The 22,081-nt window shown below is 46.1% G+C and overlaps 1 protein-coding gene across 1 annotated transcript in view; it reads right to left on the bottom strand.

The window, feature by feature from the left end:
* The window catches only part of LPCAT3 (lysophosphatidylcholine acyltransferase 3), a 29,227-nt gene extending 12,143 nt beyond the window's left edge, over positions 1-17,084 (bottom strand). Inside the window, exon 1 of the mRNA XM_007469384.1 lies at positions 16,934-17,084. Within this exon, the coding sequence (XP_007469446.1) occupies positions 16,934-17,084 (151 nt within the window). The remainder of the gene's footprint in view (positions 1-16,933) is intronic.
* Between the last annotated feature and the right edge of the window lie 4,997 nt (positions 17,085-22,081).

The raw sequence follows: 22,081 nt of genomic DNA, 5'->3' as shown, positions 1-22,081 counted from the left end.
GAAGTGAATCAGCTATACATATACATATACGCCCTCTTATTTGGATTTCCTTCCCATTTAGGTCACCACAGAGCATTGAGTAGAGTTCCCTGTGCTATACAGTAAATTCTCATTAGTTGTCTATTTTATACATGGTATCAATAGTGTATACGTGTCAATCCCAATCTCCCAATTCCTCCCACCCCCAACCTTCCCCCTTGGTATCTGTACATTTGTTCTCTGCATCTGTGTCTGTAAGTTTAAACAACAGCAAATGATGTGTTTTTAAAAATGTATATTGAAGGTGTGCTTTAAGTACACATGGAAAACGTCTGCCTTGTAATCTAAATGGCAAACCAATCAGCTTGATCACTTTCTGTCAAAAGAGGTTTAACCTCATTTTTTAATTCAAATAAACAAGTTAATACCTCTCGCTCATGACAACCACCTTGTTTCTGAATTCTACTTCTAAGATGGGACGATAAGGCAGAGGGTTGTCATGAGTTTGTCTCCTGGATAAAATAAGGGGCTGCTCCTCTTTGCTTCACTTTCGCGGCTCCTGTGAAATGTTTTCCTGGGGCACCCCTTACCCCCGGGCCTTTCTCCTTTTTTTTTTGGCCACGCCGTGCGGCGTGCAGAACTTCCCCAACCAGGGATCGAACCTGCATCCCCTGCAGTGGAAGCACAGAGTCTAAACCACTGGACCACTGGGGAAGTCTCCTTTCTAAAGGCTGGTGAAGAGTGACTGTAAGAGAACTTTCAGAGCAGACACTGTCTCAAGCACGTCAATTTTAGAAAAGAATACATATGGAAGCTTAAAATCTGAAAGTGGATTCCCTCATCTGTGCCCATGTATCCCCTGGAAAGTCTTCATATACCCCTAGGGTACATGGACCCCAATGGGAAGACCACTGGCCCCAAGGTTCCATGTCAGAAGGTGGTGCCACTGACAGAGACACACAGATCAGAGGAGACAGCTGGCTCTGCTGGCAACAGCTGAAGCCAGATAAAACTCTCACAGGGAGAGGCCGCAAAGGGAGGGCTGAGTCCTGGAAAATGCCTGCACTGAAGGGAGCCAAGCAAAAGAAACGGAGATAAAACAGAGAACAAGAGGTAAATGAGGACAGTACCCATGTGAGAAAGGAAGATGACTTCTGCGGTAGGAAAGGAGTTTAAAAACATCGAATGTGCTGGAAGTCTAAGGAGGGTGAGGAAGACGTTCACAATGAGGTCGTTAGTCACCGTGAAACAGAGCAGCACGAGGGACACGGGGGCTGGGACCTGGGGGCCAGCTAAGAAGCGGGGGCTGGACCAAGAGGAAATGCAGGCTGGACGTGGAGGCCAGGCAGTAGGCAGTAAAAGATTCTGGCCAGAGAGCGTGGCCACTGAGTGAAGGGAAGCATTTCTAAGACAGAGTTGTTCTATCCATATGTGGGTTTTTTTTTGGTGGGGGAGGGATGTCTCTGGATTCTTTCTGTTTGTGTATACTTGGGAGATGGCATGCTGCTTTGGTTTTTTTTTTTTAAAATAAATTTATTTATTTATTTTTGGCTACGTTGGGTCTTCGTTGCGCGCGGGCTTTCTCTAGTTGCGGCGAGCGGGGGCTGCTCTTCGTTGTGGTGTGCAGCCTTCTCAATGCGGTGGCTTCTCTCGTTGTGGAGCACGGGCTCTAGGCGCACGGGCTGCAGTAGTTGTGGCATGTGGGCTCAGTAATTGTGGCTCGCGGGCTCGAGAGCGCAGGCTCAGTAGTTGTGGCGCACGGGCTTAGTTGCTCCACGGCCTGTGGGATCTTCCCGGACCAGGGCTCGAACCCGTGTCCCCTACATTGGCAGGCGGATTCTTAACCACTGCGCCACCAGGGACATTCCCATATGTATTTTATGGAAGAAGAAAAGCAGTATAGTGGGTGGGGACAGTATCTGTGGGAGAACAACAAGCGTTTACCGCAGAAAGAGGGAAGAAGCCCTGGCCCTTCCCCTGAGACTGGAGGGCGAGGCAAGGAGACTGGCAGAGAAACCTGGGAGGCGGGTGAGCAAGTTCAGGAAAAGAACCTTCCTCGCCTCAGTGAGACGGGTGGTGAGGGCTGTCCCTCGGGAAGAACGGCCGTGTAGGAGGAGCTGGATGAGACCGAGGGCTGCAGGGACCCCAGCCCACGCCCAGGGAATCAGTGAACCCGACTGATTCTCTTTGGAAAGGTTATCGAAAACAGGAGTGGGCAATTCCTCAGCTGTGGACCACGCTTCTTTCTTCAGAAGCTGGGACTGCGTAGGAGCATGGCAGAGAGCTCCCAAGTTCTGATTTAGAACATGGCCGCCAATGTCCGGGTCTCACTGTCTAAATGTAAAAGCAACTGATAGGAGCTGGGAGACGGGTGTGGCATATGCCCACTTTCCTAGAAGTTCCGCAGGAAAAATTCTCAAGTAATTTAACTGGTAAAACAAATCCATTCTACAGAATGGAATGCGAAGTTGTCCTGCGTTTTAAAGATACAACACGAGCCTTCAATGACACTTCGTGTCTTTCAACAGCTGCTTTAGGCTGAGTCCCTGAGCCCCGGAGAGGACATACCTTTGTTTAATTTTCCACCCTGGCCTTCAGGGAGCTGGTGTCCGCGGGAAAACTGAAGACGCTCCGCTTGAAATCCAAGCTTTGCTCCTTCTCTCCAGACTCACAGGAAGATGTCCCTCCCTCCTCTTTAAACACCCTCCCCTCCCTCCCTTCGGTCCCCATCCTCTGAATTCTCTCTACCCCAACCACTCTTTAGGTGGGAACTTCGTCTGTGATCTTTCTTGCCAGCTTCCTCAGTCTTTTCTTCCCAATAATAACAAGTATTATCATCAATACTGGCAACTAACCTTTATCAAGCGCTTACTATGTGTCACGTATTGAGTTTTACACGAAATGTAGGCACATTACCCCAGTGAGTCCTCACAACAACTATATGAGGTAAGTAATCATTTATGGTCTGCATTTTACGAACACAGTGACATCAAACACATCAAAGCAGTTATCTAACCTGTACTGACTGCTTGTGACTGATGAAGCTGGATCCACGCAGGACTCGGTCGCTCCGCACATTCCCTCCGCCCCCTTCCAAAGGCACAGCCCCACCCCTCTAGCCCCCGCCCCTTGGCCCTGGGCTGCTCCTTCCAGCTACTGCCCTTTTGCAGTCAACCTCCTAGAGTTGTGGTCTAGCTCATCGCCTCTGTTTCCTGTCTACCCATTTCTTCCTTGGCCTGCAGGAACGTGGTAACATACCCCCAGCCCAGGGCAACTTGCCCTCACCTCCTGTGAGTTCTGGTTCAGACTGTCAATGGGCTCCTTAGAGTAAAGTGACGAAAAGTCATCTCAAACTCAAAATTCATGCTTATGGTCAGAGAAAAAGGGATGGGGGACAGAGGATCTCAAAAAAAGGCTATGTCTGTCCATCACTGCTCTTAGGGATTGTTTACTGACAAGGTTATGGTGACTCTGGAATTTCTAGTTAAAGGAGATGGTTGGAAAAACCTGTTTCAGCCTTGCATCATCTGGATGCTTAAATTTTTCTAGACTATGTAATGTTCCCATAGATAATGGGTATTTTGCTTTGGGCAACTGGAAAGCCACTTTCAGGATCAAATTTCAGTTCAATTTTCCCAAGAATCACAGACTAGAATATAAAACAGGACTGCTTTTGAATATGGCTTATTTGTAGATTATTCTTACCAAATATTTTCACATGATAATTTTATCATTCTTATTTCTACTGTGAAGATCTGCCACTCAAATTTCTTTCCTTTTCTTTTACCAAAGTGGAAATTCCTTGTGCTGAAGAACTACACAGAGAAAAGGAAGACAAGTAGAAATAGGAAAGAGAGTGAAGCCCTGCGTGACACTGCCTCTTTTCGGTGATAGGTAACTGATTAGGCACTTAATGGTTCGAGCTTAGTTACTGATCACTCTGCCAGCTGGAAGAACACTGGGAGGTTATGGACACTGAGATGGGGATGAAGCTCGCCTTTGGAAGTTGTTCACGATGGCCCTGTTTCTGTTCTGCAGATTAGGCCTTGTTGACAGTACGTCCAAGGTGCCAACACACCTTCCCCACTCCGACAGTCTGTATGGCTCGGGCTAAATCATATGCTGAATGGTTATTCATAAGATCCAGATTCTTCGAACCCACGAAACCTTAGGAATCACTGACTCCAAACCCTTCATTAGATAAGAAATTAAGGCCCAAAGGGGATAACTGGCATGCCTCAGGTTAACAGAGCAGAGCTCCAATTAGAACCCACATCACTTGATTTCCATGTTGAAACTTTGCCAAATGCCTTGACACCTGGCAGTGGCCTGCGAGTGCATCTCTAACAACCAGCTGCGTGCTTTTAAAGCTACAGCTGTATTATTCTCTGATTCTCTGTTCACGGATGCATACAGGCCCATGTTATCTTCCTATCTAAAACCATTCAAAAACTTCATTTCAGTGCTAAATTTAGGTGCTCTTCCCTACTTTCTTTCTTCATCAATTCTTGGGGACTCCCGGTCCCTACCCTCGTACTGTGCAGTTCATTTCTTTTTTTCTTTTTTTTTTTGCAGCACGCGGGCCTCCCACTGCTGCGGCCCCTCCCACTGAGGAGCATAGGCTTTGGACGCGCAGGCCGAGCGGCCATGGCCGACGGGCCCAGCCGCTCCGCGGCCTGTGGGATCTTCCCGGATCGGGGCACAAACCCGCGTCCCCTGCATTGGCAGGCGGACCCCCAACCACTGCGCCACCACAGAAGCCCTCACTTCTTTTTTTTTGGCCATGCCACGTGGCTTGCAGAATCTTAGTTCCCCGACCAGGGATCGAACCCAGGCCCACAGTGGTGCAGGCGCTAGGTCCTAACCCTTGGACCACCAGGGAATTCCCTGTGCAGTTCATTTCTGAAAGTGACCTCCAGCTGAGTATCTCAAATGTTTTGACAACTGTAGTACAGGATTCAGGGAAACTGGGAGAAATGATCAAAATGTCCTGGGAATAAATGAAGAACAGAGGGGACATGTTAAGGGTAAACTAGTAAGTGGCTGTTACTTGTGAGAAAGAAAGGAAAAGTGTTCTTATGAAGATTAAGAAATATTAGTTTTTTTAGTCACTTGGCCCAAATAAACCACCTAAACCTGAACTGCCCCGAAGTCCCACCAAAAGTCAGTCTTTAATTGCTTCACTCAAACCACGCGCTCTTGGTAATTAATAAGCAAGGACTTCTTAAGCTTAGTGTCAATGACACACATGCCGGTGGGCTGGTGGAAGCTGCTGCCAAAGCTGAAAAGTTATAATACTACGACAGACCAGCCCTGAAGCCGCCAATCCCCTCTGTGTGACCCTATGGGGGACAGACACTCACAGGCGCTCACTGGCTTCTGAGCCCAGGAAAAGTCAGTCACCCGGCAGTGGCCACAGCCCTCAGGAGTATCTCAAGCCTGATCAGATGGCAAAAGGGATGCTCGGAACACCGTCCTCATCTGTGAACATCTGGATTACAGTCTTTTTTGTACTACTACAGATCGTGCAAATGATCACGTAGCTATTTTGTTACGACAAAAATTTATAGACTGAAAGAATGTTAAGGCTGTTGACTAGCAGTTCTTCCCTTTAGTGGAATGGGGACAACAGATGTTGACTGACTTGATGCACTTTAAGACACCGAAATGCCTTTTCTAGCAAAGATAAATGGCACTCCTATTGCTTATATTCAGTGCATTTTATCACATTTTAATTCTTTGCAAGTTAGCGAACCACATGGTGGCAACTTCTAGCCAGATTATCTGATTCTAGCTAGAATATCTCCGGACTCAGGAATCAGAATAAACTGGTTTAGAAATTCAGCTCTGCCACTTGGGCGAATCACTTAGATTCTTTGTACCTTAATTGCTTCATCTCTGAAATAGGGATGTAAAGAATGTTGCGCCCCATTCCAGTTCTACAGGGACCAAGACATCAGGCACTGCAGTCACCCACCGACAATGCACCCAGAGGGGAATTCAGGATGGAGAAAAACTGGAAGGATTCTGGGCTTTGGCTATGGGCCCTAGATAGTTAAGATGTATATCTAAGGAATAGTTTCAATCAGGCCAGATTCTTGCATATTCCCATACAGAGAAAAGCACTAAAATCATTAATTTGAGATGTCTGTTCTTTGTGATTAGCAGTAATCTTTTGATGCTCGACTACATGTTTTTTCCCAGCAAAAATTCCTATATATCCTGGCTCCTCCCTTGCCTCTTCGGGGCAGTTCCTCAAAGCTATCTGAGAGGCTGTTTCTCGGGGTATAGTCCTCAGTGAGGTCCCTGAATCAGACTTAACTTGCAACTTTTAGGTTGTGCGTTTCTCTTTCAGCCGGCAGGGAAGGTATCAGCCATCTTGCAGAGGCTGCTGTGCAGGTAGAAAGAGGAAAAGTATCTGTAAAAGCATTATACATGCACTTCCTTGAGGCCACTTAAGAGATATTTACGGGGCTTCCCTGGTGGCGCAGTGGTTGAGAGTCCGCCTGCCGACGCAGGGGACGCGGGTTCGTGCCCCGGTCCGGGAGGATCCCACAGGCCGCGGAGAGGCTGGGCCTGTGAGCCATGGCCGCTGAGCCTGTGCATCCAGGGCCTGTGCTCTGCAACGGGAGAGGCCACAACAGGGAGAGGCCGGTGTACCACAAAAAAAAAAAAAAAAAAAAGAATGAGGATTTCTAGTAGCCCTTATGGGTCAATATTTTTAACCAGGGCCCTGTATGCTGTCCTCCAACTGTAATCGGTCTGTTCTACTTTTGTCTGAGGTATAAGCCATAGGAGCCTTAAAGGGCACCGTTCCAGTTGGCCTCTGCTTGCTGGCTTGCAAACAGAAGTTTTATATTTATGGACAGTAATCCAGCGTGGTGTCCATCTGAGTTTAGAATTGCTTTCGCAGCAGAAACTGGAACACTCAAGAGCTGTAAGCCATTTAGCTCGTCTACATGGAAGCCACTTCTCACTAGAGCACATACAAACATACAGAGGCCAGAACTTAGCCTCCTGGGCTCTCATATCCTCCTCAGATGTGCATATACAACATATGCACACGAGTCCTCTATTTTTTGTTTATAGTGAATTCTTAATCGCCTGCAAAATTTCTATCTCACCACTTATAATTTCATGTAGCAGGTATGACTTTGTATACTTTTTTTTTTTTACATCTTTACTGGAGTATAATTGCTTTACAATGTTGTGTTAGTTTCTGCTGTATAACAAGGTGAATCAGCTATACGTATACATATATCCCCATATCCCCTCCCTCTTGCGTCTCCCTCCCACCCTCCCTATCCCACCCCTCTAGGTGGTCACAAAGCACCGAGTTGATCTCCCTGTGATATGCGGCTGCTTCCCACTAGCTATCTATTTTATATTTGGTAGTGTATATATGTCAATGTTACTCTCTCACTTCGTCCCAGCTTACCCTTCCCTCTCCCCGTGTCCTCAAGTCCATTCTCTACATCTGTGTCTTTATTCATGTCTGACTATGTATACTTTTCTTATCAAAATGCCGTAGCAACATGATAGCTACTTGATACTGAAAAGTATCTTTAATTGACAAAGCTTTTAAATTTAAACTTAGCCTATGGTTAGCTTGAGGCATTTAAACCATCTACTTGACTTCATGTGAATCAAGAACAAAACCTAAGTCTGATCATTTCTGGCCTGACCTTCTACCCGCTTTCTGGCCAACTATGTCTATACTTCGAACGCAATGACACTTCCATCAAACGCCTCTATTACTAACCATTATAGTACACATGGTTCTCAGACAGAACCCTTCATTCAGGGTGTCCAGAGTTTCACGAATCTCACTTATCTTCAAAGAAACTGCTTGAATAGGGAGGAACTTAGATTTCAAAAGCAGTCCATTTTAAACCAAAAGGAAATTCTTATCCAGAAATTACTTATCCTTATTTTTAGTGTCTTACTTGCCCCCCACTTCCCCTTCTTGTTTTGAAAATAGAGGTAAATAAAGATGCATGCAACATCTTTTGGGCTACACAAATCTTGGGCTTTAAGGTCTCTAGGAAGCTATTATTGCTTCATCAAGAGAACTCCAAGTGGGCCCTAAATCTCCTTACCCTTGACTTCAGCAACTGCTGGGAAAATGTCAACACACACACCCCTACCTTAAAAAGTCTCTGCTTGGGCTTCCCTGGTGGTGCAGTGGTTGGGAGTCCGCCTGCCGATGCAGGCGACACGGGTTTGTGCCCCGGTCCGGGAGGATCCCACGTGCCATGGAGCGGCTGGGCCCGTTAGCCATGGCCGCTGAGCCTGCGCTCCGCAACGGGAGAGGCCACAACAGTGAGAGGCCCGCGTACCGCAAACAAAACAAAACAAAACAAAACAACTCTCTGCTTGAGAAGGACAGTTCACTTAGAACATCTTTCCCCGGCAGCTGCAATGAGGGCACCTAATTTTTGATAAAGCTCCAAGTCACAACAGACGGTGTGGGTAATGATGATAGTTCTGATAATAAAGATGACAATGATATAATAACGTCATTGTTATAATGACATTAATCATATGATTCAAGAATGATCATAAGATTTGGAGAATAACAAGAGATGTTAGCAAACGGGGAAAACTAAGCCATAAAGAACCTGAGAGTATTTTGTTTATTCCAGAGATCACAGGATACAATGACATTTCAAAAAGTTTAAGGTACTACCAGGACATCAAGTATTACAAAACAGATACTTGAAGCTACACACTAAACCCTTGATCCTCAAACGTCGGGGGAACCGGTATAACCTGGAGGGCTTGTTAAACCACAGATCACTGGGCCCTGTCCTCAGTTCCTCATTCAGTCGGTTGGGGGTGGACCTGAGAATCTGCGTGTCTAATGAGTTCCTAGGAGAGCTGATGCTGCTGGCCCCAAGACCACACTTGGAGTCTCCTGGGAAAGGAAGGAGATGAAGATCTATTGAGGGAAGGGAGAGAACAGTTACTTAAAACTACCCTGGGTCAGGCTTGCTCAGGTGTTTATACAGTTCATCTCATTTAGTCCTCAGAGCTTCCCAAGGAGCAATGCTTCTCACGCTTTGCCAGAGCAGAATGAGAGTGAACACACATATACGAAGGATCCGCTTAGGCAGTTCTCTAGAAATAAAAAAGCTCTTTGATGACTATATTATCTTTTAAAATGCAGGTAAATTTTGTATTGTTTCAAAATATTGCTGCTTGTTATGAATTAAACATAATTAAAAAATTATTTATCAGATACACTGCTTAACTCTTAACCTCAATTTCTTTAGTGAAATTGGCCTTTGGGAACATGAGGAAAAGGATGGCTGAAGTTTAGTAATTGGTCGATGGTGAAAGAGCTAGTACATATTTAATCTTTTTTTTTTTTCCGCCGTGCCGCGCAGCATGCGGGATCCTAGTTTCCTGACCAGGAATCAAACCTGTGCCCCCTGCAGGGCAGGCACGGAGTCTTAAGCACTGGACCGCCAGGGAAGTCCCAGTACATATTTAATCTTAATTAGTTTTAGAGACGTGCACCTAGGCCCGCAGGTCTCTGAAGATGATGCGCATCCTGCCAGCTTACTCAACCTACTCGGCCACCTGCACCTCCCACACACCTGAACACTCCACCAGGCTCTTCTCTGCTCCTCCTTTATGGAGCCTCTGTTGTTCTGGCCAAACTGGATTACTTGCTGTTCCTCAGAATTTTCTCACTTTTCCTGCTCTCCACATACATGCTCATTACTCTTTGCCGCTGGAAAGCTCCCCTTTTTATTTCCACCTGACTAGAATCTTCCACACCTTTTAAGGTCCATTTCGTTTTTGAAGACCAAATCCCATTTTTAAAAGGCTGCTGGACGGAACTCCTTCAGTGAGTTCCCATGGCTGCCCGGACAGATTTAATGTCAGTGGGCATGTAATTGCTTTTGTTAAATTACTCTGTGTGTATAATCTCATGGGTCCTGATATACACATGCCTCTGCAAAGAAATGGTTCTGTTTGACATTAAAGTTATACTGGCATTCAAACATGAAGTTTTGTGCAATGTAAGATACTGGAGTGTAGATAAAAAGTAGTTGGAAAGAGGGAAGGGCTATGGGGACATATGTATATGTGTAACTGATTCACTTTGTTATAAAGCAGAAACTAACACACCATTGTAAAGCAATTATACTCCAATAAAGATGTTAAAAAAAAAAGAAAATGAGTAAAATTCTAATTAATTGCTTTAAAGTCATGAATGTATCAAACTGGTTTGTTGGAGCATTTATTTTCGGAAAAAAAAAAAAAAGTAGTTGGAAAAATATATTTAAAAGAAATCCCCAACAGGAAGCTTTAGGTTATGATGAAATTTGTGGCTATGAATTAGAATAAAGTCTAAAATGTAGAATGTACCTAGCCTTTTGCGATATCAGAAGAGGCTTTGAAAGTCATTTAGGACAACTCCCTTATTTCACAATCATAGAATTTTTGGAACCTGCTTTGTATTACGGTCTGAAGTCCCATTTGTTTAGTTAATGCAGTGCAATTTCCATCTTGCTTACCTTTGGTTTTCTTCATATCGCTACCTGAAGAAAGCTTTTTGCCCTGAACGATGATTTAGTTCTGAAGGGCCAGACCTGACTTTGGTCCAAAGGGAGCTTAACTGCAGGACCTCCTTTGATTTTAAAGGTTGCTAACCGTAGTGGTGCTAATTTGGAACCTCCGAGGAATGAGCCCTTACCCCCAAGTGCCATTTTTTTTTTTTTTTTCCTTGCGTTATGCGGGCCTCTCACTGTTGTGGCCTCTCCCATTTGCGGAGCACAGGCTCCGGACGCGCAGGCTCAGTGGCCATGGCTCACGGGCCCAGCCGCTCCGCGGCATGTGGGATCCTCCCGAAACGGGGCACGAACCCGCGTCTTCTGCATCGGCAGGCGGACTCTCAAGCACCATGCCACCAGGGAAGCCCACCAAGTGCCATTTTTGATGAGTCCACCAGCCAAGCCACAGCTGCGGCCAAGCTTGGGGAGGAAGCTTGCGCTGGGTGGGGTGGCCATCCGCTTCATTTGGCCGGCGCCAGCTTTGGCCTCAGAGAGGTATCTCACATGCTGCTGACATCTTGGCTCAATTGCGTAGAATGAGAACAGTGAAGGACGCCAAGGGCCTTTGCCTTTCCCACCTCTGCGTGCTCCTCCCAATCCCAAGGTGGTGGAGCAGGGATTTTAGAGGTGGGCAGAAACAGGTGTGACCTTAGGAAAGCTATTCAACCTTTGGAGGTCCCAGTTCCCTATCTACACAAAGGAGACGATAAGAGTACTGTAAATATCTTAGGGGTAATTGGCAAGCTTAGGTGGGGTATTGTTGAGCGCTTTATAAATGTCAGCCACTGTCATTATCAGCAAAGGGCAGCAACATCAACACACTCTAGATTCTCTTCTGTGTAAGCTTCAGTCCCTCCCTGACTCAATTTTGATATCACTATTGACTCCTAAAACTATATCTATCTTTATTTATTTATTTATTTATTTATTTATTTATGGCTGCATTGGGTCTTTGTTGCTGCGTGCAGGCTTTCTCTAGTTGCAGCGGGGGTGGGGGGGGCTACTCTTCGTTGCGGTGCGTGGGCTTCTCATTGCAGTGGCTTCTCTTGTTGCGGAGCACGAGCTCCAGGTGTGTGGGCTTCAGTAGTTGTGGCACGTGGGCTTCCGTAGTTGTGGCTCGCAGGCTCAGTAGTTGTGGCTTGAGGGCTGTAGAGCGCAGGCTCAGTAGTTGTGACACACAGGCTTAGCTGCTCCACGGCATGTGGGATCTTCCCGGACCAGGGCTCGAACCCGTGTCCCCTGCATTGGCAGGCGGATTCTTAACCACTGTGCCACAGGGAAGTCCCTAAAACTATATCTTTAGTCCAACTTTTTTCCTGAACTGAGCACTAGGCTTCACAATACAACCTGGAGGTGCCCTTGGAACCTAAAGCAAGTCCAAAACTAGATGATTCCCTGGCACTGAGCACCATGTCCTCCTGACCTCTCATTTGTGAAGGACACTGTCACCTTTCTAGCTATGCTGGCAGAAGGACTCAGTTTGGTTTTGTTTCCAACTACTTCTTTATCCTCCATGTAATCAGTTGCCAAGTCATTCATTCACACATTCACTTATTCAATAAATATTTATTGGGCCTTTTCCATAAGCCAGGTACTGTATCAAACTCTGGGTACACAGTGACGAACAAAACTTACATGATTTCTGCCCTCATCTGCAAATATATAATTACACATTGGAATATATACTTTGAAAGAGATTTCAGTCAGTAGGAGAAAGTACAGCAGGGGACTTAATTTAAAATGAGACGCAGGAAAGAACTCTTGGAGGAAGTGAAAATTTGAACTGAGGCCTGAAAGACGAAAAGGCTCTGTCATGTAGGTAATGAGTGCAGCGCGTTGCTGGCAATGGGATCAGCAGGTACAAAGGCTCGAGGCTGGAAAGGAAGTTCTGAGGAACTGGGGGAAGGCCACGTGGCTACAAGGCTGTGAACTTGCTTGAGTCAAGGCTGGAGCAGGAGATTCCCAGGGGTGTATGTGAGCCCCTGAAGGGGTCTGAGCAGGAGAGGCGCAGGGTCGGACCACCCTGGCTGCTCTCAGAGAACGGACTGTGTGGGCAGGAAGAAATCAGAGACCCATCCGGGGGCTGCTCAGGTGGTTCTGGTGACAGATGTTCAGTGGCCGTGGTGATGGAGGAAAGTGGTGTATCTGACGCACAATTTGGAGGTGGTGTTGATAGGACTTGGTGATGGGGGTGAGGGGAGAGAGAGAAAGGGATGTGGCAAGGCTGCTTCTTAGGCTTCTGGCTTGAGCAGCTGTGTAGATGAAAGTGGCCTCGGAACCTACCTTCCAAAAGAGCCTCTACTGCTGTATCAGCTCCCAGTACAGTGCCAGCCACACCACTCCCCTTTCAGGTATCTGGGATGGCTCCCTATCACCTGCTTAAGCACACACTCCTTGCCTTGCCTTTCAAGGCTCCACGACCCATGTTTCCAGTCTTATTTCCCACCACTTCTCCACTTAGGTTCTGCTTCGGTCCAACTGGACCACTTCCTGTTCCCTGAATGTGTAACCACACGTCCCTGCCTCGGTGTCCCTGGCTCATCCTATTCCTCCGTCTCACCATCTCCATCTGCTGAAACCTTATTCAACGACTTTCAAAGTTCATTAAAGGTCCAGTGTTTAAATCTCACAAAGCTCTGTAACTCTCTGATGGCACTTAGACTTCTGCCTGTTACTGTGGTTATGACAGTACTTATCTTGTGCCCATTCCCTGCCCCCAACAGACCGTATGTCATACCTTCGGGTGCCCGGCCCTATTACTCATTCTGCACCACTGCCCTTGCCCTCACAAGGGTCAAGTACAGGGCTTCACCCACAGTAGGTACATTTTACTGAATTCGTTTGGGGCAATTCATGTTATTAATTATGCTAAGGAACGATGAGACCCAAGTTTTTGAGGCCGAGATGTTTTCCAGTAGCATCTGCCAGCACCAGAGCTCACAGCAGAATTTATCTTCCACCAAAACTCCTGGCAAACCATATGCAACACAAACCATGCCTCCCACAACAGTCCTCTGCCTGCTCAAAATACTCCAGTGCAGCAGTGCTCGTAAGCTTACCCTTTCCTTGAAGTACGGAATATTAAAAATTACAGCCTCTAACTCAGGATTTTTCAAACTGCTTGTTGTAACCCATTAATGGGTCATGACATCAATTTAGCAGGTCATCAACAATACTAAAAAATAAAATAGAAAATAGCCAAAAACACTGCCTATACTCAGGATGAGTAATGTTTCCTGAAACTTTTGCTTCCAATGCAAGCATTCACCTATGTGTATAATGGGTCATGATGTAAAACATATTTCTTATCATGGGTCTCAGTTAAAAAGGTTTAAAGGCTGGGTGGCCCACCTCAAGATCGGCACACAGAAGTCAAGTAGGGAGAGTAAGATGTTAAGGAAAAAGTAATGAGACTATCTAATTAAAATAGTAATGAGGGGGTAATCATATGATTCAGTAATGATAATAATATTTGGAGAATAACAAGAGATGTTAGCAAATGGGGAAAACTAAGCCATAAAGAATCTGAGAGCATTTTGTTTATTCCAAAGATCATAGGATACAATGATGTTTCAAAAAGTTTAGGTATCGGGACTTCCCTGGTGGCGCAGTGGTTAAGAATCCGCCTGCCAACGCAGGGGACATGGGTTCGAGCCCTGGTCCGGGAAGATCCCACATGCCGTGGAGCAACTAAGCCTGTGCTGTGCGCCACAACTACTCAGCCTGCGCTCCAGAGCCCGTGAGCCACAACGACTGGGCCCGTGTGCTGCAACTACTGAAGCCTGAGCGCCTAGAGCCCATGCTCCGCATCAAGAGAAGCCACTGCAAGGAGAAGCCTGAGTACTGCAACAAAGAGCAGCTCCGGCTCGCCGCAACTAGAGAAAGCCTGGGCGCAGCAATGAAGACCCAACGCAGCCAAAAATAAATAAATAAATAAAAATTAAAAAAATAAAGTTCCCTTAAAAAAAGTCGAGTACAATTAAAAAAAAAAGTAATGAGACTATCCCTTTAAAATGTGAATGTCTGATATCAATATATAATACCTAACCCTTCCCTCAGGGTACCTGCATTTAGGTGCTTTTAACCCACATTAATCTCATTAGTAGAAAGTGAAGAAAGTGAGTCAGAAATCATTTCGGACTACAGGCCTTCCTTGGTACCTCAAGCAAGGATTTCCTCCAGTATCCCAGCTCCCCAAGAGAGCTGGTTCAGGACCTCCATTGCTGAAAAGCTACTGGTTTCTAGGTTACAATACACGGAGTGATAATACCTTTGTAAGAGAAACATATTTACAACCAGAATGCACATTTTTCCACACACTTGGCAACAAGCTTATCAATTTATGTTTCTATGTATGTATTTAACATAAACCTAGAAAATACAGTCCTATACATCCACACGCAAGACCTATGCCTGATCTGAGGTAATGTGAACCCCAAGTTGATCTAAACGTGAGATATACTGTGAGGTACTGAAGGCAACAGCGCATGTGGGATAGGAAGGGGGGATGTGGGAAATGGTACAATGGACAAGGGGGCTCAGGAGTGTGGTAGATGTATTATGCCAAGTGTTTATTACTTTGATGCTTGGTGGTAATGAGAGGATGAGGTTAGAAGGGTGGGATACGGAGAAAACAATTTTCTAGACAGCTGTATGCACCATGGTAGTATACAGTAGTCCACCAGGAGTGCACAGGCCGTATTTGATTATGTCAGCACTAAAAGGACAGATTCCAAGTCCTAATTCCAGCCCCAGCTCCATTTAACAGGTTGCCCCTTATAATTTGTTGCTTCTTGTGTTACATTCTCAATTTATAGTTGAGACATCAACAGTGAGCTTCCTAAGGAATGAAATGTAAACACTCTTAATTGCCAATTAGAATACCAACAAATAACTGGGCCAGAGACAAGGATGAAAAAGTGGGAAGTTCAAAGTTGGTATGGTGCAGAGAACCTTAGATTGAGGTACTGATAAATTTGGGTTAGATCTGGGTGACGTGACATGAAGCCAAGTTACACAACCAAATGTTCTGTCCGCCTCTAAAGTTTTACAGTTCTACAAGGGAGGGAAAAGGTGACCTTCAACTCGAAGAAAGGAAGATTATATTGGTTTGGTGTGTAATAGGCAAGTGACAATGACATTACCCAGGGCTGTTTAAATATGAATTAATGCCTCTCCCATTATCTAGATCGGGTTAGGTGATACATGTGAGTGTCTCTACTGACTACTGGATAACTTCCAAATTTCTTTCCCGGCATTTAAGGCTTTCCACATCTGCCCAACTTATCTCAAATCTCTTGTGGTTCAGACCCACTCTTGCCCCCCAGTCTTGTGTGCTTAGTTCTTCCCCACCCCCACCCCTACTAATGTCCCATAACCTTCCTAAAACCTTCCAGCTACTCAAATATTTATGTATCAGCTCTTCACCTTTGAATTCCTACAAGACTTTACAACAGTCCTATCAGATAGGCATTATCGTCCTCATTTCATAAATAAGAAAATTGAGGCTCAGAGAGGTTAAGTGATTTGCCCAGGGTCCCACAGTTTGTAAGCAGCAGCAGGGCTGGGTCTGATTTGTTTGCCTTCCAAGTCCACACACTTTTTTTTTTCTCTCATTGTGCCATGCTGCTTCCGTGTATTAAAAAACCACGGAGAAAGGATGCAGTAAAAAAGCCTATAAACCAGTTATAATACAGTTTGTTGTGACATAAATGCAGATACAAAACATCCTTTGAACCACGTGTGCAATAAACGCTTGGGGTAGCATGGATAGTTTTTAAGAAGTTGCCACTCTTGTTTCCCAAGCCCAGTATTAAAGCGATATTCCGGGGTAAATGACAGGTGTATGGCTAAGGAAAAGAAAAAGCAATATGGTATAAGAGGAAAATATTAGAAGCGGGACAAAAAGATGAAGGTGTAATACAAGCTGGGAATGCACAAGAGACACTCAGTATATGCAAGTATGGAGTATGGTGCTGAGGGGGCCCATAGGACTAAAATATCTAAGTTAGGGGGCCTATAACTGCCAGTAAGAAGCGCACGCGTGTGACGGTTGATATTAATAACAGCAGTACACATGGACAGAAAGGAGAACTCCAGAAAGAGACAAATAAGGACAGGTTGCCGGGACACAGGGTAGAGCATGGCAGGATGAGAGGGTGGTGGCGCCTAATGAGGGGCGAGAAGGGTACAGCAGGGGTCGAAGGGAAAGGTGAAGAGGTTCAGAGGGCACGGCGCCCCCAGACTCGGGACTAGACTCGTCTTCCTCTCCACAGCTGGTTGGTGTGTTCTAGGATTCATATCTGCACCCCACAAAGCCCTCCCGGTGGCTCCGGGAAGAGGGGGCGGTCACTTCCCCGTTCCTTAGGGACTCCGCGAGGGGTCCTTACCTAGGAAGATGGAGATGATGAGCCGCAGCGCCTGTTCTGACGCGCCCAGGGACGTCGCCAACTTGTTAAGGCTCAGGTCCTGGAAACCGCACCGCAGCACCGTCGCCAGCTCCACCACCGCTCCCACGTCCCCCTCGGCTGCGGACGCCATCTTAGCTCCGGGCGCCCCCCGGGGACCCCTCAGCTCCGCGTGCCCCAAATGTGGGCACAACGCTGGAGCTTCACCCCCAATTCCGGCCCGGAGCCCGCCCACGGCGTGCGCATTGGCTGCAGGACCGCCCAGCGGCTCCGGGATCAGCCGATCATTGGTCGGCCCGGGCAGGGGGCGAGGCCTCACGCCGCAAGGTAGGCAGGGGGCGGGGCCGAACGTTTGTAAGGCAAAGGTGACTCGGGACGAGAATGAACGCGGGGCCGGCACGGGGCGGGGCTCGGAATCGGGAACTAGACCCTTGATTGGAAAAGTCAGAAGCCGGCGGCGCGGCGACGGTACAACTCAGTTCTACCAGCTCGGGGGAGGAGTCGGGGCGGGCGAGAGTCCGGCCGGCTCGAGCGCTGCCTCCCCATTGGCTGAGACGGAGCAGGCGAGAGTCAGGGCGGGGGGGCCGTCACCCGACCGCGAGGTTACTCTCGGTCGCCGGCGCGCCAGGGTTACTGGGGCATGTAACGGGAGGGCGGGAATTCCTGCCGCTGCCTCGCGAGCGCCCCCTAACGGCGCCTCGGCCGTTTTTGAACCGTTAGACACGCCGCCTTCCCTCCCCGAGGGTGGGGAGAGCCCAGCGCCCAGCGCCCAGCGCCCAGCGCCCAGCGCCCCCAGCACTCTTTGCCTGCTCCTTTGATTTCATGTAACTTCCTGTATTAAAACTACCTACCCCCGAGAGGCGATGAAGTTAAGATATGCTGATTTAGTCCTTATGATTTTAATTAAAAATTAAACTAGTTTGTCACTATTCAGGTAATACAGGTTCAAGATCAAAGTGCAAAGAGGATAGAGACTGAAGATAAAATAAAAGTCCTTTCTTCCCACCTTGCTTCCCATTCTTACTTCCACTGTTCAGATTAGGCTAACGAAAAGTGCCAGGGCCTGTGCTGGGCTCTGAGCCCAAAGCTGTGGAGTGGGGATGGCACACGGTCATATAAAGCGTGTAATTGCAAGAGAAAGGGACAAGGTTCCGTGAGAATACTTAACAAAGGAACACTAAGAGTTTCCAGTAACCACTGGAATTCATGGAGCATTCTTGTACAATTACAGCTAATATTTCTATAGCACTTCGCGCTTTATGCAGCTCTTATACCCATATTATTTCGCTTAATTGATTATGAAACAGGATATTTATTATTACAATGTCCTCTTACAGACACAGAGGCTTGGAGAAATTAAGGAACTCGCTAAGTTCCTTCCCTAGTAAGTGGCAGAGACAGAATTGAAACCTTAAATTTCACCTCCCTCCTCTTTTGGGGGGAACAAAATTAAAAAAAAAAATCAAAGAAGTCAAGAATAATATAACATCCCCCAGATTAAGAAACAAACATCACATGTACAGCTGAAGAGCCTGGTGTATCCCTTCCACAGGGCATTTCCCTCCTTTCCTTCTCAGAGGTCACCTCCTTTCTGACTTTGGTACTTATCAACCCCATGCCTATTATACTTTACACTCTGTATATATCCAGAAGCAATTATAATATAGTTTTGCATGCTTTTAAAGTTTATATTTATGGTTACAATGAATGTATCATTTTGCAACTTGTTTTTATGCTTAACGTCTTTATTGAGACATTCATGTTTCTACATGTAGCTGTAATACAGTCGTTTTAACTGTGAAGTAACATTGCACTGTATGATTATACCACAATTATTTTTCATGATTATGTTGAGGAATACTTGGATCACTTCCTATTCATGTATTTCTTTTGTTACAAACATGGCTGCTGTGGACATTCTCCTTCAAGCAACAGTGAAAGTTTCTCTAGGGCTGTAACTCCAAACGGTTTTTTTGTTTGTTCGTTTTTTTTAATTAACTGGGGTCTATTGTAGGAAACACATTGCTATCCAGTATACACACATGCTCATACACTACGCAACTAATATGTACACGCATGCGTGCAGCGTGTGTATGTGATGTTCTCTTATATTTTCTATTCTATTTTAATTCATTAAAAAAAATTACTCATCAGGATCCACTAACTTGATATCACTACTTGCTCAGTGTAGAAAACACCCCTCTAGGGTTTATAACCAGGAGGGGAATCATGAGTTTTAAGGTTTGCACACCTTCAATTTTACTAGATTTTGCCTAATTGAAGTGTTTGGCTAAATGTTATTTAAGACCCTTAAAATCTTTGATTTGCTGAATAAGTAAAATATATTTATTAAAGCATCTAGTTAGTTAGACCCTATTTAAAAATAGACGAAGTCAGTTTCTTTTTGTTTTGTGCAATTAGGTAATATGTCTGCCCCTTCTTACACCTCTGGTTTTCCAAGACAAGAGTCTGTGTGGCAAGAGGCTGTGTCTCCGTTGACACAACAGGTTCCTGTTTGCCTTTCCCCTCAGGTGTTTGATCAGCTACATTCCCTTCATTCTTCCTACTGTTCCGACGATGCAGCACCTGTTTCTCCAGTTACACTAGCTGCTGAGCTGGTGAGTGGGAGAAGATTAAGATTATATGGCCTCTTACTTTATAAGGCAGCACATTCATGGAGGGCTTAGTAAGTCAGGTTCTGTGCTGGTCCCTCGATGCAAAGATCCATAAGAGACAGTCCCGGCCCACAGGAAGCTCTGTGTATGGGGGAAGAGAGACATGAAAAGATAATTTAAACCAAAGTGGTTGTGTCTGTATAGAAATAAGCATCAGGTATTAGTGAAATCCCTCCTCTCTCATTACTGCTTTTCCCTGCCCTGCCCTTCCTTCTTTAGCAAGTTCAGTATTTCCTTCTACTCCCTTTCCTCTGGCTCATTGACCTCTACTATCTATTACTATCTGCAGGGCTTCCTACCTTAAAACACCTTCCCTTTCTCTGAGGTTACTGGCCTCTTTTCCCTCCCTACCGTACTTGTGGAGAGACAGTCTGGTCGGAGTTCACTCAATATCCAGGTATGGGTTCAACTTCTCAACCCCCTTGCAGTAAGCTTGAGACCACATGACTAGTTATGGCCCATGGACTGTAAGCAGAAATGAAGCGTCATTTCCTGGCCCAGGAGGTACACAGCTAGTGTGACTCCAAAATCTCTCTCTTCCCTAGATAGTAGCACATACAGAGGCCATGCGTCCTGTCTGGTATAGTATGAGATGGAGGAAGCTGCCCAACTGGCATCTTGCTCAACACTTAGCTTAAGCGAAAAATAAACATTTGTGGTATTAAACCCCAAGATTTAAGGTTACTGCTTTAACTTACCCTGACTAAGACACTTACCCACCAGTCTTTATACCCATTAGAGCTTGGTACTCATTTTCACCATTTATGAAACTATTCACACAAAGGCCACCAACTATTCCTTAATAGTTACATGTACTCTCCCTTCTCCATCTCTCTTTTTTTTTTTTGCGGTTCGCGGGCCTCTCACTGCTGTGGCCTCTCCCTCTGCGGAACACAGGCTCCGGACTCGCGAGCTCAGCGGCCGAGGCTCACGGGCCCAGCCGCTCCGCGGCATGTGGGATCTTCCTGGACCGGGGCACGAACCTGTGTCCCCTGCATCGGCAGGTGGACTCTCAACCACTGCACCACCAGGGAAGCCCTCCATCTCATTTTTAATAACCTTGTTTTTTTTTTGCCCGCACTGCCCAGCTTGCAGAATCTTAGTTCCCCCACTAGGGATCGAATCCGCACCCCTGCAGTGGAAGTGCAGAGTCCTAACCACGGACCTCCAGGGAATTAATTCCCTCCATCTCATATTCTTAATTTTCAAGAACTCTTTATGCTGAGATAGCATCTTTTTTTCCCCCACAGCATTCTTGTTTTATGGATGAACTTTGCTATACTAGCCTTCTGGGAAGATTAATTAGGGATTTGGGGGGATTTTTTATTTGTTTACTTATATTTCTTCTTTTATTCCCTGCATTTTTCCTTTTCCCTCAGAATTTCTGCTTTCCTTTTGTTTCTTTTATCTCTTTTAAGATGCTGACTATCCTTTCTAATACAAACAAGGCATTACAAAGTTGATTGGATATATAGGGCTTGTTGACTGGTGAATTTCCCTGGAGGGGATTGGGCTGGGGGCTCCCCTTTGACCGAGAAACTTCCAAATGTCTGTATGTGGAGGGTTTATTTAATTTTTATTTATTAAAAATTTTTAAATTCTATTTTAGGGCTGCATTGGGTCTTCGTTGCTGCACTCTTCGTTGCGGTGGGCGGGCTCAGTAGTTGCGGTACCCAGGCCCTGGAGTGCATGGGCTTCAGCAGTTGTGGCTTGCGGGCTCTAGAGCGCAGGCTCGGTAGTTGTGGCGCACGGGCTTAGTTGCTCCACGGCATGTGGGATCTTCCTGGACCAGGGATCGAATCCATGTCCCCTGCATTGGCAGGCAGATTCTTAACCACTGCACCACCAGGGAAGTCCCTGGAGGCTTTATTCTTTAGGATTGTTTGGTCTCTTCAGAGAGGAGTCTGCCAGTCTCCTGCCTGGAAGATGTACGTCTGTTTTATAGGTGCACATCTCTCTCTTGTTCCATGCAATGCTTGATGTCTTTGGGTCCAGGGTCTTTCCTATCCATTTTCTCAGAGAATATAGCATCAATTCTCTGCCTGGCGGTGGTGGGGTTGGGTACGTCCCTGGCTGTGCTAGGTAGGGAGGGGGCTTGAGGGTCCACCTTTCTGGAGTCTAGGCTTTCAGGCCGTTCCTCCTGTTTTGACTCCTTGTCAGGTACTTCCCCTGGGCTGTATCATCACTACACCCACCTTCTTTCCATTTTTCAAAACTGTGTTTAAATGTTTCATCTGCTCTTCTTCCATTCACTTTGTTCCTATAGATTTATACCTTCTCCGCCCCACCCTTTACTATATTTTAGTGGGATTTTAGGCACAAGAGGCAAGTTAATTTGCCATCTTTATGAGAAGTTTTCCTCTTTGTTTTAAAGTATTTTTCTTTTCTTTTTTAAATTCTTTATTTGTTTATTTATTTATTTTGGCCACACCATGTGGCATGTGGGATCTTTTTT

The sequence above is a fragment of the Lipotes vexillifer genome, unplaced genomic scaffold, assembly GCF_000442215.2.
Source record: "Lipotes vexillifer unplaced genomic scaffold, Lipotes_vexillifer_v1.1 scaffold395, whole genome shotgun sequence".
Lineage (NCBI taxonomy): Eukaryota > Metazoa > Chordata > Mammalia > Artiodactyla > Lipotidae > Lipotes > Lipotes vexillifer.
The sequence above is the reverse complement of the archived record's forward strand: the minus strand, read 5'-3'. Positions and strand labels throughout refer to the sequence as shown.